At 36.7% G+C, this 12,927-nt stretch overlaps 1 protein-coding gene across 1 annotated transcript in view; it reads left to right on the forward strand.

Annotated features, from left to right (window-relative positions):
* pip4k2aa (phosphatidylinositol-5-phosphate 4-kinase, type II, alpha a) overlaps positions 1–12,927 on the forward strand; it is a 48,823-nt gene that overhangs the window by 24,644 nt on the left and 11,252 nt on the right. Inside the window, exons 2-6 of the mRNA XM_036558538.1 lie at positions 278–375; positions 825–921; positions 8,605–8,757; positions 11,218–11,364; positions 11,493–11,531. Coding sequence (XP_036414431.1) covers positions 278–375; positions 825–921; positions 8,605–8,757; positions 11,218–11,364; positions 11,493–11,531 — 534 coding nt within the window. The remainder of the gene's footprint in view (positions 1–277; positions 376–824; positions 922–8,604; positions 8,758–11,217; positions 11,365–11,492; positions 11,532–12,927) is intronic.

Genomic DNA, 12,927 nt, shown 5'->3' on the forward strand with positions numbered 1-12,927 from the left:
CAAACTTCTGCATAGGACAGTAGAATAATAAACCCTTAACATGTTATAATTAACTCAGTGTTCCAGTACATATTAGCCAAAATGCAGGTCAAATGGTAAACACAACTTGCTGGGTGAAATGAACACCCAGGTTCTGGGTTTGATAATATTGTTTCTGTCTAGTGTTTACCTGCTGTGTAGATGCAGGCTACCCAAACTGGGTTATTTTTGTCCCAGCACTTTTTAGACTGGATTTGTGACAGTACCTAAGTTTCTGTTGTTTTTTTTGTCTTCACAGATAAATGAGCTGAGCCATGTTCAAATCCCCATCATGCTGATGCCTGATGACTTCAAGGCCTATTCTAAGATCAAGGTGGACAACCATCTATTTAACAAGTAAGTGTTTATGTTTGTATGCAGCCTTACTTATCTGCATGCATAAAACATTGTCGTCATCAGACATTATCATCAAGAGGACATATTTGTCGCTTGTATCATATATTAATCATGGGCTTTTCTCATGGAGGGCTGTATATATTTTCATTTTATATTACACTTTATATTGCTCATATTGCCACAGTTTGATTATGCCTTGCATAATATAAAACCACACTGGTGACCACTTGATATGACATGGTTGAACAGTGGCTGCATTGCTTCGACCAAGATTAAACACCCACAGAACATCTGACATGTTCAGGTCAGGATGCTCACGGCACATAGTGAAAACTACAGCGTTCTGTCAGCTCAGTATTGTGATGATAAATGATAAACAACACATTGTGCATCCCTAATGACATGAATTACTTTTGATTTGAATGTTGCCTTTGTTTTTTGTCTTGCAGGGAGAATATGCCAAGCCATTTTAAATTTAAAGAGTATTGCCCTCTGGTTTTTCGAAATTTGAGAGAGAGGTTCAGCATCGACGACCAGGACTTCCAGGTACGTTGCAAACAAAAAGAGAAAGAACAACATTTTTTTGTTAGCTACATTAGCCTCAAAGCTCCAGTGCAAAACTAAAGAAAGAAATGTGTAGCATGTATGGTTAATCGATTTATTTGATTTTTTACCGCACTGTTCCTTTAAGGACTGGCTTTGGGTACTCCTGATTTAGCCAAAGTGTTATGGCTAAGCTATCAAAGCTAAAGTGTCACCCGTATCCTTGCCTGTTGCAGTTTTAGCCTAACTAGATCTCGGTGAAGCCTAGTAGAGTTCATTTATTTTTTAAAGGGGAATTTAATAGCATATTTTAATCATAAACACATAAACGTCATTCAGATTGTTTTGATGTGAAATGGTTAATTGTAGAGAAACTTACAAACTAATAACTTTTTGTGACGGAGCTTTTAGAGGCCTAGAGACTCTTCAGACCTCTGGTTCCAATCAGTGCCACTGTGAACAATTCTGACTTAGCAAGTTTCTCTACAATGAAGCGTTTCACACCAAACCCCTCTGAATTACTGTTTGCATCTTAATCATTTAATTATGCAGACATTTCATGAAATTGATGGAATTCCCCATCATGAGCCTGAATGACTGTGACTTCTTGTTAGTACTTGATATGACATTCAATTTGACCAAACTGTTTGGAGGTAGCGTGATTTTAACAACACGAGCGCACAGACTTTCATTACAGTGCATTGGTAGCTCTTACTAAAGCTACTGAACTATATAAAGTAGATTCAGTCCTCCATGAGAAAAGCCCATGATTAATGAGATGTAATTTAGTCATTAACCCCTCAATCCACCGTCCTAATGCAGACCATTATTCCACCTAATGACGGCATAATTTCAGGGCAATCCTTCGCTGCCTCAGCCACCCACATACAAACAGGGCTCTTAAATTGTCCTCATATCTTTTCCACTGCATCCCTCCAGCATCTCTTACTCCCACATGAAAGAAAACACTCTTCTTGGTGGTGGAGAATGGTGGTAATCATGCTTTAGGCGGGATTTTTTTTTTACTCTTTGTCTTTAACTTAATGAGAAAAAATCACAGCTCAGGGTGTTCCACCAGGCAGCAATATCAGACAGTGTAGGTGGAAAACCCCACTTTGTCTTTGACTGGCTGGCTATCACATCAGTTTTCTTTTCTGTCATGTGCAAGATCCACCTGATTTTTTTTTATTTTTCATATGAGTCTAAACAAGGACGCTACCAATATATTGGTGGGCCTATTGTGATATGCTAGTTTGATACACTGGATTGCTCCCCCCCCCCCATGGGATTGAATATTATAAACTATCTGGAACAATTTAATTTTAAAATGTGTGCAGTCCTAAAACAGATTCTGGTGACCATCTCCACCAGGTTATATTAGCCTTTGCTGGATATTTTGTTGTTCTCAGGAACCCCAGTGATCCATATAGCCCCTTTGGGTTGGATTGTGAGTTGGTGTCAAGCACAAATGTGTACTGTCTGAGGTTCCCTGAAGGCTATTTAAAAACAACTGCCTTAACAACGCACTGATATTGTACTGATACCTTGAATTTAGATATTGGAATTGGTATTAGGAGAGAAGTTGGATGATGACATGCTTACTGATAATGTCATTCAATGTTGAGAACTCTCACAATACAGAAAAGAGTTTCCAATCAGAACAGAGCAGTCTTAAAAGCCTAGTATCGAAAGCAGCTGTTTTTTTTCAATTCAAGTTTAATTAAATTAATTATGTCTGTTTTCTGGTACATTGGTTGATGAACAATGAATGCTCATCTAAGGAGAAAATGTTAAGACCGTTACACACACAACGTGATGTCAATAAACAATACAAAAATGAGAAATATTTAGATGTGATTTTATCAAAACTAGACAGAATTTTTGCAGATTTCACAAACAGCAAACAACAACAAACAAACAACTGACAAAAAGATATCATTTGTTCCTTACAAAACGGGCAAACTGTGACACTCAGTGGGCTTCTTTGCCTTCTGCAAAAGTGAAAGGAGATCAGAGAACTTCTCCGCTTCATTCAGAAGCTGAAACTTTAGTAGCTCTTTCACATAGCTCTGATCTCTATAACTTAATTTAAGCTAATTTTGGAGATGCAGCACCACATGTAATGAATCAGAGGACAAACGTATCATTTTTTTATTTGTTAAAAAGTTCAAGTTGCTGGGACACAACTGATCCATCATCTTGGTTGTTGACATCTCCAGAGACAGCAGTGATTGGTTTGAGTGAGTTCATGTCAGCAGATGAATAAAAATCATGTTTTATTTTCGCAAAATAACACAAAAATCACAATGCCACAGTTACGCTTGTTTAAATGTATTTACTGACATCTGTATAGGTCACACAAAGAAATCATGCTCTGGCTGTAAAGGCCTCAAAGTATGCTGTTTTTTTTCCTACCCAAATGCCAGGTTGAGCCTGGTGGGTTACTGATAATAAGGTCCCTCAGGTTCATTGGATTGTGATAAAGCACTGATATTTAGTGGCTTGTTTAATGTTGTACCAGACACAATATGAGAAGAAAAAATTGTTGTTGTGAATTTATTGGTTTAATTCTGTATGCCAGTGTTCATAGAGACTGCTAAGCTGACAGTCACCACTTACACAGTCTGAACTGCTATAATTTACAGTTGAAAACTGATGAGGAGTAAAGCACTGTTTAAGTAAAACTACTGAAGTCTGAGTAGTTTTTGACCATCACTTGTGTCAGCTGATGTAATTGATTACCAGAATGGTTTGCTTACCTAACATTGATATAAATATTGATCCAAAAATGTTCATGTCGGGCAGTCTGTAGGGTAAACAGTTAAACGGTCACATCTGACCAGCTTAGACTATTTCATATTCACTTCCTCAAATGATCACATGCTGTACAGATATGCCTAAACCCACAGCTTCGTTTAGGAAAATACGTCTTATGTAAGCATCTAAGCTTTGTGTACATATCGTTACGAAACTCACCAAAACTCCAACTCCGAAGACACACTGTTGTTCTTTAAAGGTTGAGGGCATTGCTTGTAACATCAGTTATGAGACCTGTATAATGTAGTTTGAATTTTTCCTGGTGCTTTTTGTTTTTTTCCAGTCTAGTAAAAGGCAATAGCTGTATTGTTAGTGAGCACATATGAGGAAATAACCCTAATTATTATTGCATTCATTGGCTAAAAGGAGAAGAACGATTGAACTGACCCACAGTTATTTAAGCAGTGCTGTCGTGTTAATACTAGTAATATATCACATTTTCACAGTGTTAAGCAAAAATTTTAAACGCACAACAAATATTATTTAAAATAATATCGCCTCTTACCCTTGCATTTAGGAATTTTGCTCTTTTATTTGACTTTACAGTGGTGGTGTTTGGAACCAGGGGTCACAATGTCACATCTAGCCATTGTATTTACTGTCCAAATAAACTAACCTTAACTTAACCTACACTTCTTTGAGTTTTTTTAATGTAATGTTGTTAATGGTAAATATAGTGATAAATCTGAAAGAATAAGGTTTTTTAGGACTATTTTGCCTCACAATGCCTTGCATGTATCTCTCCACTAATAATGGATTTAAAAAAGTTTTTTAGACACAAACTTTCCTAAAACTGTCATATTAAACTCTTCAGACGTCTGGTTTCCATTACCACCACTGTGAATAATTTTGACTTGGTAAGTCTCTCTAGAGTTTAGCATCTCACATCAAACCACTCTGAATTACTTTGTTTACATCTTTATTTTTTAATAAAGCAGATTTTTTTTTTCAGTCTGTGCAGTTCCCTTTTACTTTCCTTTAAACTTTCTCTCTCAACTCTGCGCGTTTGCTTCAGTGAGGGGCCATCTCAAAACTGCTAGAGAAAAAGGTGTTGCCATTATGAAAGAGCGTAATGGCACAGTTCAGTAAAAGTTGTGGTTATAAAATATTGTCATTCTTCATTTGTCCATAAACCTTCACCATCCATTGCCGTTGTCTCTGTAGCTGCTCTTTTGTCTGAATCCTGATGCTGTGGTCTGAAGATGTTCTAAAATGTTCGCTGTAACAAAGAAGGCTTTTTTAAGGCATGGTATCTGCCTGCAGCACTGAGTGCATTTAACCAGAATGCAGAAAAATCTCATTGACATCAGTTACAATGAACATGCTATTAATGTTGAATGACACATCCAGTATGTTTAAAGGTTCAGTTATGTTTGTGTAGGAATACTGGTGTCTTCTATGAATACTGTGGTTTGCATGAAAGAAATCAATTGATTTTTTTTAAAGTGGAGTTTTTTTGCCTTCACTGGAGACTGTTGATGTGGTAATTTGGTTAACTGTCACTGGGGACAGGTCTGAACTGAAACATTTCCTAAAGAGTCTTGATCAAATTGCTGTAAGGTCAGAGTGCTTGTAAGTATTTAGGGCTAGGCAGCCAGTGTGACAGAATACCAGTCGTCTGAGCTTGCTGGCCTTCTGCAGCTGTGTCTGTCACTCTCACGCTCTCTCTGAGACGAGCCTCCAGCGCTGTGGTCCTCTCAAACACGTCACGTCTCCACAGCAAAGAGTTTTTTTCCCTGAAACTGGGGCACAGACACTGTCAGAAGGGCCGACCGTTCTAGCATCAGCACAAAACTCTCAAAGATTCCTCTTTGTGTGAGCGTAAGTGGTCAGATGGCCTTTCTGTGTAGTGGCTGTGACTTTGGGTTTCCATCGTAATTTTGTGTCAAGAACTTAAAACGTCCTGTTCTGGGGTGAAATGTCTAAACTGTTAAATATTCTGAGTTTCCTACTTTGAGCCAGAAACAGCTTTTCATTAAACCTGTATAATTGTTAAATGTTAATAATCTAACTTTTTAAGTATATTCAAGCGAATAACTGAAACATCGTAAGATCATGTAAATAAGGCTGAGTTTCCCTCAACTCTGTACAAGAGAGTTAAACTCTTGTCATGTTTGTAAAAACACTTCTGATGAATATGGCATGAGTTTACAGAGAAATCTTTAATGTTGAGCAGTATTTTACCTCATGTATTGTCACAAGACTAACATCACATCTTAGGAAATTTTGCTGGCAGACACCTTTATGTTCATTTACTTTCTGCGATCAGCATTTTTTTTTTATTTAAGATAAAATTTTGGTTTGATTCATTTGTCAGTTGTGGTACCAGCCTTCTTTCATGTTTTATTCCTGTTCCTGGGCAAAAAAACTGAACACCTTTCAGTTTTTGCCCATGACCTTTTCGGATTTACAGTATTTATTCAGCAAGCTCGTTTCAATCATAATTAATTGCATAAAAAATTATCCACCTGAAGTGAGCACACTTATATGTGAAGTCTGGCAACTTCATTTGATATTTGCCATGTCCATCAAATCTTTTTTATCTAGTATGCCAAAAATATGCATTAAATTCTAGGAACAGGTATTTCTGTCAAATTTGAATATTAAGGTGCAAAAATAATTAAATAATGCAGAAAGTTTTATTACATCAAATGTTTATGTGTAGATTGTAAAGTGAGTTTGATGTTTTTCTGCATCACTTTGTTATACAGGCTTATTTAGCCAGGTGCAGCCATCTTTCTATGTTTTTTCTTTGGACTAAACACAAACTTATGCATGTCAGACGTCTCATGGTTCTCATGAGAATGTATAAGAGGCAAGTTAATTTGCATATAGAAAATCCCTAAATGTTGATGGAATCCAAGATGCTGTTACTGTTGGTTAATTTATATATCCAGGGGCAAAAGGCACAAGTAAAAATACTATAATAATGATATGAAAATAATAACAATAATATTATAAATGTACTAATATTACATGTTTACATTTTAACAAGTTGCCATTTGTACATAAAATTCCCCTGAATTTCAGTCAGTGAGGGCAAACATTTACCCGTTAAAAAAATAAATAAGATTTCCTGCCCTGATGTAGTTACAGTATTGAGAGTTGTAGGAGACAAAGCAGAACTCAGAATGTATGTACTTGAACACCAGCTGTGGAGGAGATTAATAATGAAATTGGACCCCTGTTTAGCCCCTGGTGGTGACATGGTGTAATAGTCTGTCCCATTGAAATTATTTAAAACAAGCAATGAACACTGATTGAAAGTAACATTATGCATGGGTAACACTGTTTTCTATTACATTTATTTAATTCTGTGTATGTTTTTTTTTTTAATTACAAAAGTAATTTGTGATTTATACTCATTTATACTCTAATTTCTTAAGCCCTCATTTACACTGTTGCACTGCGTTCAGTGCGGAACTTAAGGATCATTGGTCAGTTTAGTTTTTACATTGACATCAAGCTGTGTAGCTGTGATGCCAGCTATTGGCCTTCTGTGTCCTTTGGACGGCTTTCAGCTGGTTGGGCCAATCCATAGCTGTCACCAGTTATATTTTAACCTCAATAACCACTGTTACTGCTGCTTATATTTCCCATTTTGCACAGTTTACCAGCTTACACTGGACATGTCCATGCTTGTCCTCAGGAACCCATGCCTTGCCTGATTTTACATTTTGTCCTTCTTAAAGGGTCATTATTATAGAAAAACAGATTTTCTGAGAGTCTGATATATATTTTTGCTTCAAATCTTCCCATTCACTCCTTAGTATATACAGTCCATACATGTAAACTAAGCTTTTTTTTTTAAATTCGTTGTTTTTGCATCGTGAAAAATACAACACGTTTGTATTTATCTGACTGTTTAACTTATAGAAATTTAGCCCCCCCAATTCACACTAAAGGTATAGGTCAATGAAGTCATGCTGTCATTCTGTAGTGGGCGTCATGCCCATATTAGGAACTCCAGGTCTAAACATGTTTTCTCTATGACAAAAATGAATGAGATAAACAAAAAGGTTTCAAACCAAATGTTTTATCTTACATATATTTTTCCACTAGTTGTCACAGGGTCCTCTGAATTTGAAAGTTGTAAGAGTGTCAAACTGTGAATTTGGCTACATGTGATGCACGCAGATTTGACATCATAAGACAGGCAACCTCACCAAAAATACCCCAACCAAACAGCAAGCTTTGTCCATTGTCTTAGCTGAGTTGCTTTGTAGTAGTAGAGTACTTCAGGAATATCTGGTGTTGTTCTTTTAAAAGTGTTGAAGTTTAATAGGAGACTTACTTTCATGTGACCTCATTTCAGTGCACAAGTGTTATAGCTTGTTATTAGCACCGGTATAGCATTATTCATATTTCTTTATTTACACTTTTACGGTCTTGTTATTCAAAGAATCTGTTGATGTTTAAAGGGAATGTATGCAGGACAAAATGTATCTGGTTTGGCATGTTAACAGCGGTTTTTGAACAAAGCCATTGAACAAGCCATGATACCGATTACAGAATGACGACGCAACTTCGGAGGTGTTTCAGGAGTGTTTTTGCCTGGACTGTTTTTTGTGATTGAGACACAATACAGGGCAGCCAATCAGAACAGAGCTTATTTACATATCGGTTTTAAAAGCGCAGTAATGAAAACGGCCTGTTTAATTCTAAAAGATAAGGGGAAGAATGGAAAAAGTGAAAAATGGCTTTATAAAACTGAATTATGACAGAATTTTTAAATACAAAGCAAGCACACAAATGTTTTGTGTAAAATAAATAAATAAATAAATAAAAACTAAAAAAATGTAGCATACAGGTGATCAGTCATCTCATGAAGTGTGCTTTTCTTCTTTGTTTCTATTTGTCTGCATGTAGAACTCTCTGACCCGCAGTGCGCCCCTGGTCAGCGAGGCTCAAGGCCGCAGTGGCGCTCGCTTCCACACCTCCTACGACAAGAGGTACGTCATCAAGACCATCAGCAGCGAGGACGTGGCCGAGATGCACAACATCCTTAAAAAGTATCACCAGGTATACAGCACACATACACTTACAGATTATTGGTGTAAATCCTTGTCCTCAATCCTGTTTCATTTGATTACGATTTTTTGAATATATCTCAGTACATTGTGAAATCTCAGATTTGACCATGATTTAATTTGTTTTCAATCAGGATTTTTTTTAAATGGCCCATATTCTGGAAAACTAAGCAGTTTCAAAGTAAGGGACGACCACTAAAACTTTATGTATTGTAATGAGATGGTCAATAACGATGAGGTGAAGTAAAGATGTAACCAAACTGCCGCTTCCTTTTAAAAGCGGGTTGCTGAAGACCATTGAATTAAACTCAGAGGAGAAACTCATATCGGGAGCTGAACTGAAAAAGCAGCGATGCCTCTGCCTCTGTTTAGTGATGGCAGTCCAGTCTCTTATGCGGAACAGCAGAGGGAAGAGTAATCGTTTTGGGAAAGGTTTTGGTTGTTGAATTTGGCTTGGAGAAACAGATGCACTTCTAGACTTATTTAAAATCTGGTAGAAATGCATCTCCACCTCCTGAAGTGCTTTGTTTAATCGATCAGATTCAAATCTGTTTTAAATGTGTCTTGATAGTGTTTACACCTGTACTCATCATTTCAGTGCTACAGCCTATTTGAGTATTGTTTATGACCATGTGCATCTCTTCATGGCCACAATTTACCTAACTTCTAATGGCTACTTCCAAAATGCTAACGCACTGCGTCACAATGCAAAAGTTGTCTCAAATTGGTTTCATGAGCATGACAATGAGTTGGATGTTCTTCAGCGGCCTTCCCAGTCACCTTATCTGAATCCAATAGAACACCTTTGGGATGTGGTAGGACGGGAGATTTGCAGCATAAAAGTGCACCTGAAAAATCTGCAGGAATTGCATGATGCAGTCATATCGACCTGGGCCAATCTCAAAGGAATATTTCCAACATCTTGTGGAATCCATTCCATAAAGAATTGAGACTGTTTTAAGAGCAAAGGGAGGCCCTACCCAGTATTAGTTAAGAGTTCATAATAAAGTACTCAGAAATAATCCTGATATTCAAGATGCATGAGACGGCCAGGTGTAAACAGGCTCAGGTATACAGTGCTGAAAAGCAGTCTCAACAATTTCAGCTATTTTACAACTTATCAGTCAATGCTTTGTGTCCAACTACACGATGGCAAACTAGAAAACTTGGAACTAACTCCCCTTGTTACTTCAAAATAAATGTTGGGACACTAATCCAAATGCACATGTTTAAACCAGAAATCTCCAACGCTGCACCTGGAAAGCCACCATCTAACACACTCCATTTCATCAACATTCTGTAAGGCATAGCTTTAGAAAACTGGAATATGAAGTTGAATTTTCAAATATGATCTGAATCAAGATCTCTCTTCGTTACAAAATGTCAGTTGCACAAACTCATACACTCCATGACTAAGACTTCAAGTTGTCAAATGAAGGGATATGCAATAAAATGCTGACCTAAATAAAATACTAATTACTGACCTACATAAATAAAAGAGACACTAATGTTTGTCCCAATAATGTTTCAGTACTTTTACTTGCCTTATTTAAGTTTTCAGTTAATGACTGGGGTAGTTTTGAGATTCAGTTAGTAAACCTGGTTGTTATTGCTGGTTGTTAAAACTTCTGATGGATACAAAACAATAAATTATGACTTTAGCTTGGGAAAGTAATAAATAAATAAGAATTGTATTCAGAGAGTGTTCCAAGACAACTTTTGAATATTGTAAATGGCAGATGTGAATCTCTACTTTTTAGGGAGCTTCTGTTTTGATTTTTACTTGATAGATCACAGCTGAGCTGCTGCCTAGTTGAAAAACATATAACAATGCTGACAGAACAAAACTTGGTCTATTTTTGATCTGTTTTGCATGAAAATGTGTAAAAAAAAAAAAAAATGTGGTTTTCGCTGCTGAACAGCTTTTTCCATCAAACTCACTTTTGAGTGAGTTTAAATAAAGACATTCTGTTTATTTTATTTTACTTTTACTTTTTAATTTTACTTTTTCCCCTTTGACACTGTTATGCAAGAGACCTCATTTCTCTTTCAGAGCAGTTTGAGCTCTTTCCGTTTATGTGGCCATTTAAGGGGTTAAAAGTTAACAGTGCTTCTTCTTTCTCTTGTCAAGTTTTCGAGATATGAGATTTTGTTCCAGGAGCATCAGTATACTGCTATACAACCACTGCATTACATGCACTGATCTAATTTTATATTTTAGCCATTCTGTGGTAAGATATATGAATGCTAAGTGAGGCAGTTTGGTGTTTCTTTAACTTGTACTTTCTGCTTAATTTACCGTTCACAGTATCAGTGTTTTGATCAAATGTTGAACCCCAGTCAGTGAAGATATTTAGTTGAGGTGTTTAGTAGCTCTGACCTAGTGCCCCAGTTAGAAATGCTCTTTTTCTAATGCGTGCATTTTTCCCTCCATCATGTCTCTCTATTGCAGTTTATTGTGGAATGTCACGGTACCACTCTTTTGCCTCAGTTTCTGGGTATGTACCGCATCACTGTCGACGGAGACGAAACCTACATGATCGTTACCCGCAACGTCTTCAGTCACCGTTTGTCTGTGTACAAGAAGTATGACCTGAAGGTAGGTAAAGTTAGTAACTGTAAGACAGCGTCCTCCTGCGTCGCTACATGGTCCATTGCCAGATGATTGTAATATGAACTGACACCATACTGACATGTCCTTTTTTCCATTTTTCTTTTTCTCCTAAGGGATCTACTGTTGCTAGAGAGGCCAGTGACAAAGAGAAGGTAATGCTTATTTTAAAATAGACTACAAATCATTTGCATGCTACGTGCTTGGTGTTCTATATTTAAGGGTGGTCATTTTGGATTGCTGTTAAACAGTGCTCAACACTAACTTTTAAAAATTGCTGCCAAGCCTGCCAGTCAGGCATTTGGTTCTGGTTGCTGAAAATGACGATGCAGTTGCCATTTTAAAAGTCAATATTTGAAGTAATTAACTTATTAACTATGATTAAAACACTTACTAGTTAAGTCCCAGTATTTTTTTTTTTTGTTTGTCTTTGTTTTGAAGAGTAATGTTTCTAAATTTCTGCATAATTAAGTTGTTAAGATAAACAAAGTCTTTGAGAGTGATTTGATATGAAATGCACTGTTCTAGATAAACTTACTGAGTCAGAATTGTTCTAATTGGTGGTGATAAGAGCCACGTCTGAGGAGTCTGCCTCTAAAAGCTTCTTCACAGAAGATTAGTACAAAAATAGTTATGAATACACTGCCTGATGCCTGGGACATTTATTAAGATTTTTTTTTTCTGCCTAAAGTGTAATTTTCAGATTCATGGTGGAGAGGTACATACAGGCTACTGTAAGGCAAAATATATCCAAAGAAAATGTTATTTTTTTTAAATGGCTGTATTTGCTTAGTAGAGTCTGTAAATTTCTCTACAATGAACTATTTCACATCAAACCACTCTGAATTACTTTGTTTACATCTGGACCATTCAGTTATGGAGAAATTGTGAAAATCCACCTTCAACAGTACCTTTACAGCAATCTAAAGGAGTTGACCAAACATTCAGCCTTTGATTCCTGGTGTTGCTATGTGTTGATCATGGCAGCTGTGTGGCAAGTTGTGGGTCGTCTTGCTTCACTTGGGAGTGCACCTGTTGTTTGTTTGACAGTGAGTAAGCTGTAGTAATTTGTGGTTTCCTGCCCTGCAATTCATTATTGTGAAATAATAGTGGCGCAAATGATTGGGCAAACTTCCTTTTAAAATGCCATTGTGTTTAGGGTGTCAAGATGAGTTATTTACAAGGAGCTAAAAAAATGTCTTCACTTTTTTTGCTTTTTATTATGCTTTTACTGGTCACATTACTGATTACACCTGGGCTATAGTTTTTGAATGATTAATCACTTATTAAACTGAGCTTGTAGATCTCAGATGAGGCTGCATTGTAAATCATTGAGGGCTAACTGATCGAATTACCTCATAGTGATGGAATTAGATTAGCAGGTACATAGCGTTAGAAGCCCAGCACGTGACAACACAGGCAACATATCAGCTGTTTAAACGGAGAAATTTTATTGTTTTTTGAAAAATATATGCCCATTCTGAAGTTGATGCCAGCAACACGTTTCAGAAAAATTGAGGCAGGAGCAACAAAAGACTTATATTAGTTATT

This window comes from Colossoma macropomum, unplaced genomic scaffold, assembly GCF_904425465.1.
Source record: "Colossoma macropomum unplaced genomic scaffold, Colossoma_macropomum, whole genome shotgun sequence".
NCBI lineage: Eukaryota > Metazoa > Chordata > Actinopteri > Characiformes > Serrasalmidae > Colossoma > Colossoma macropomum.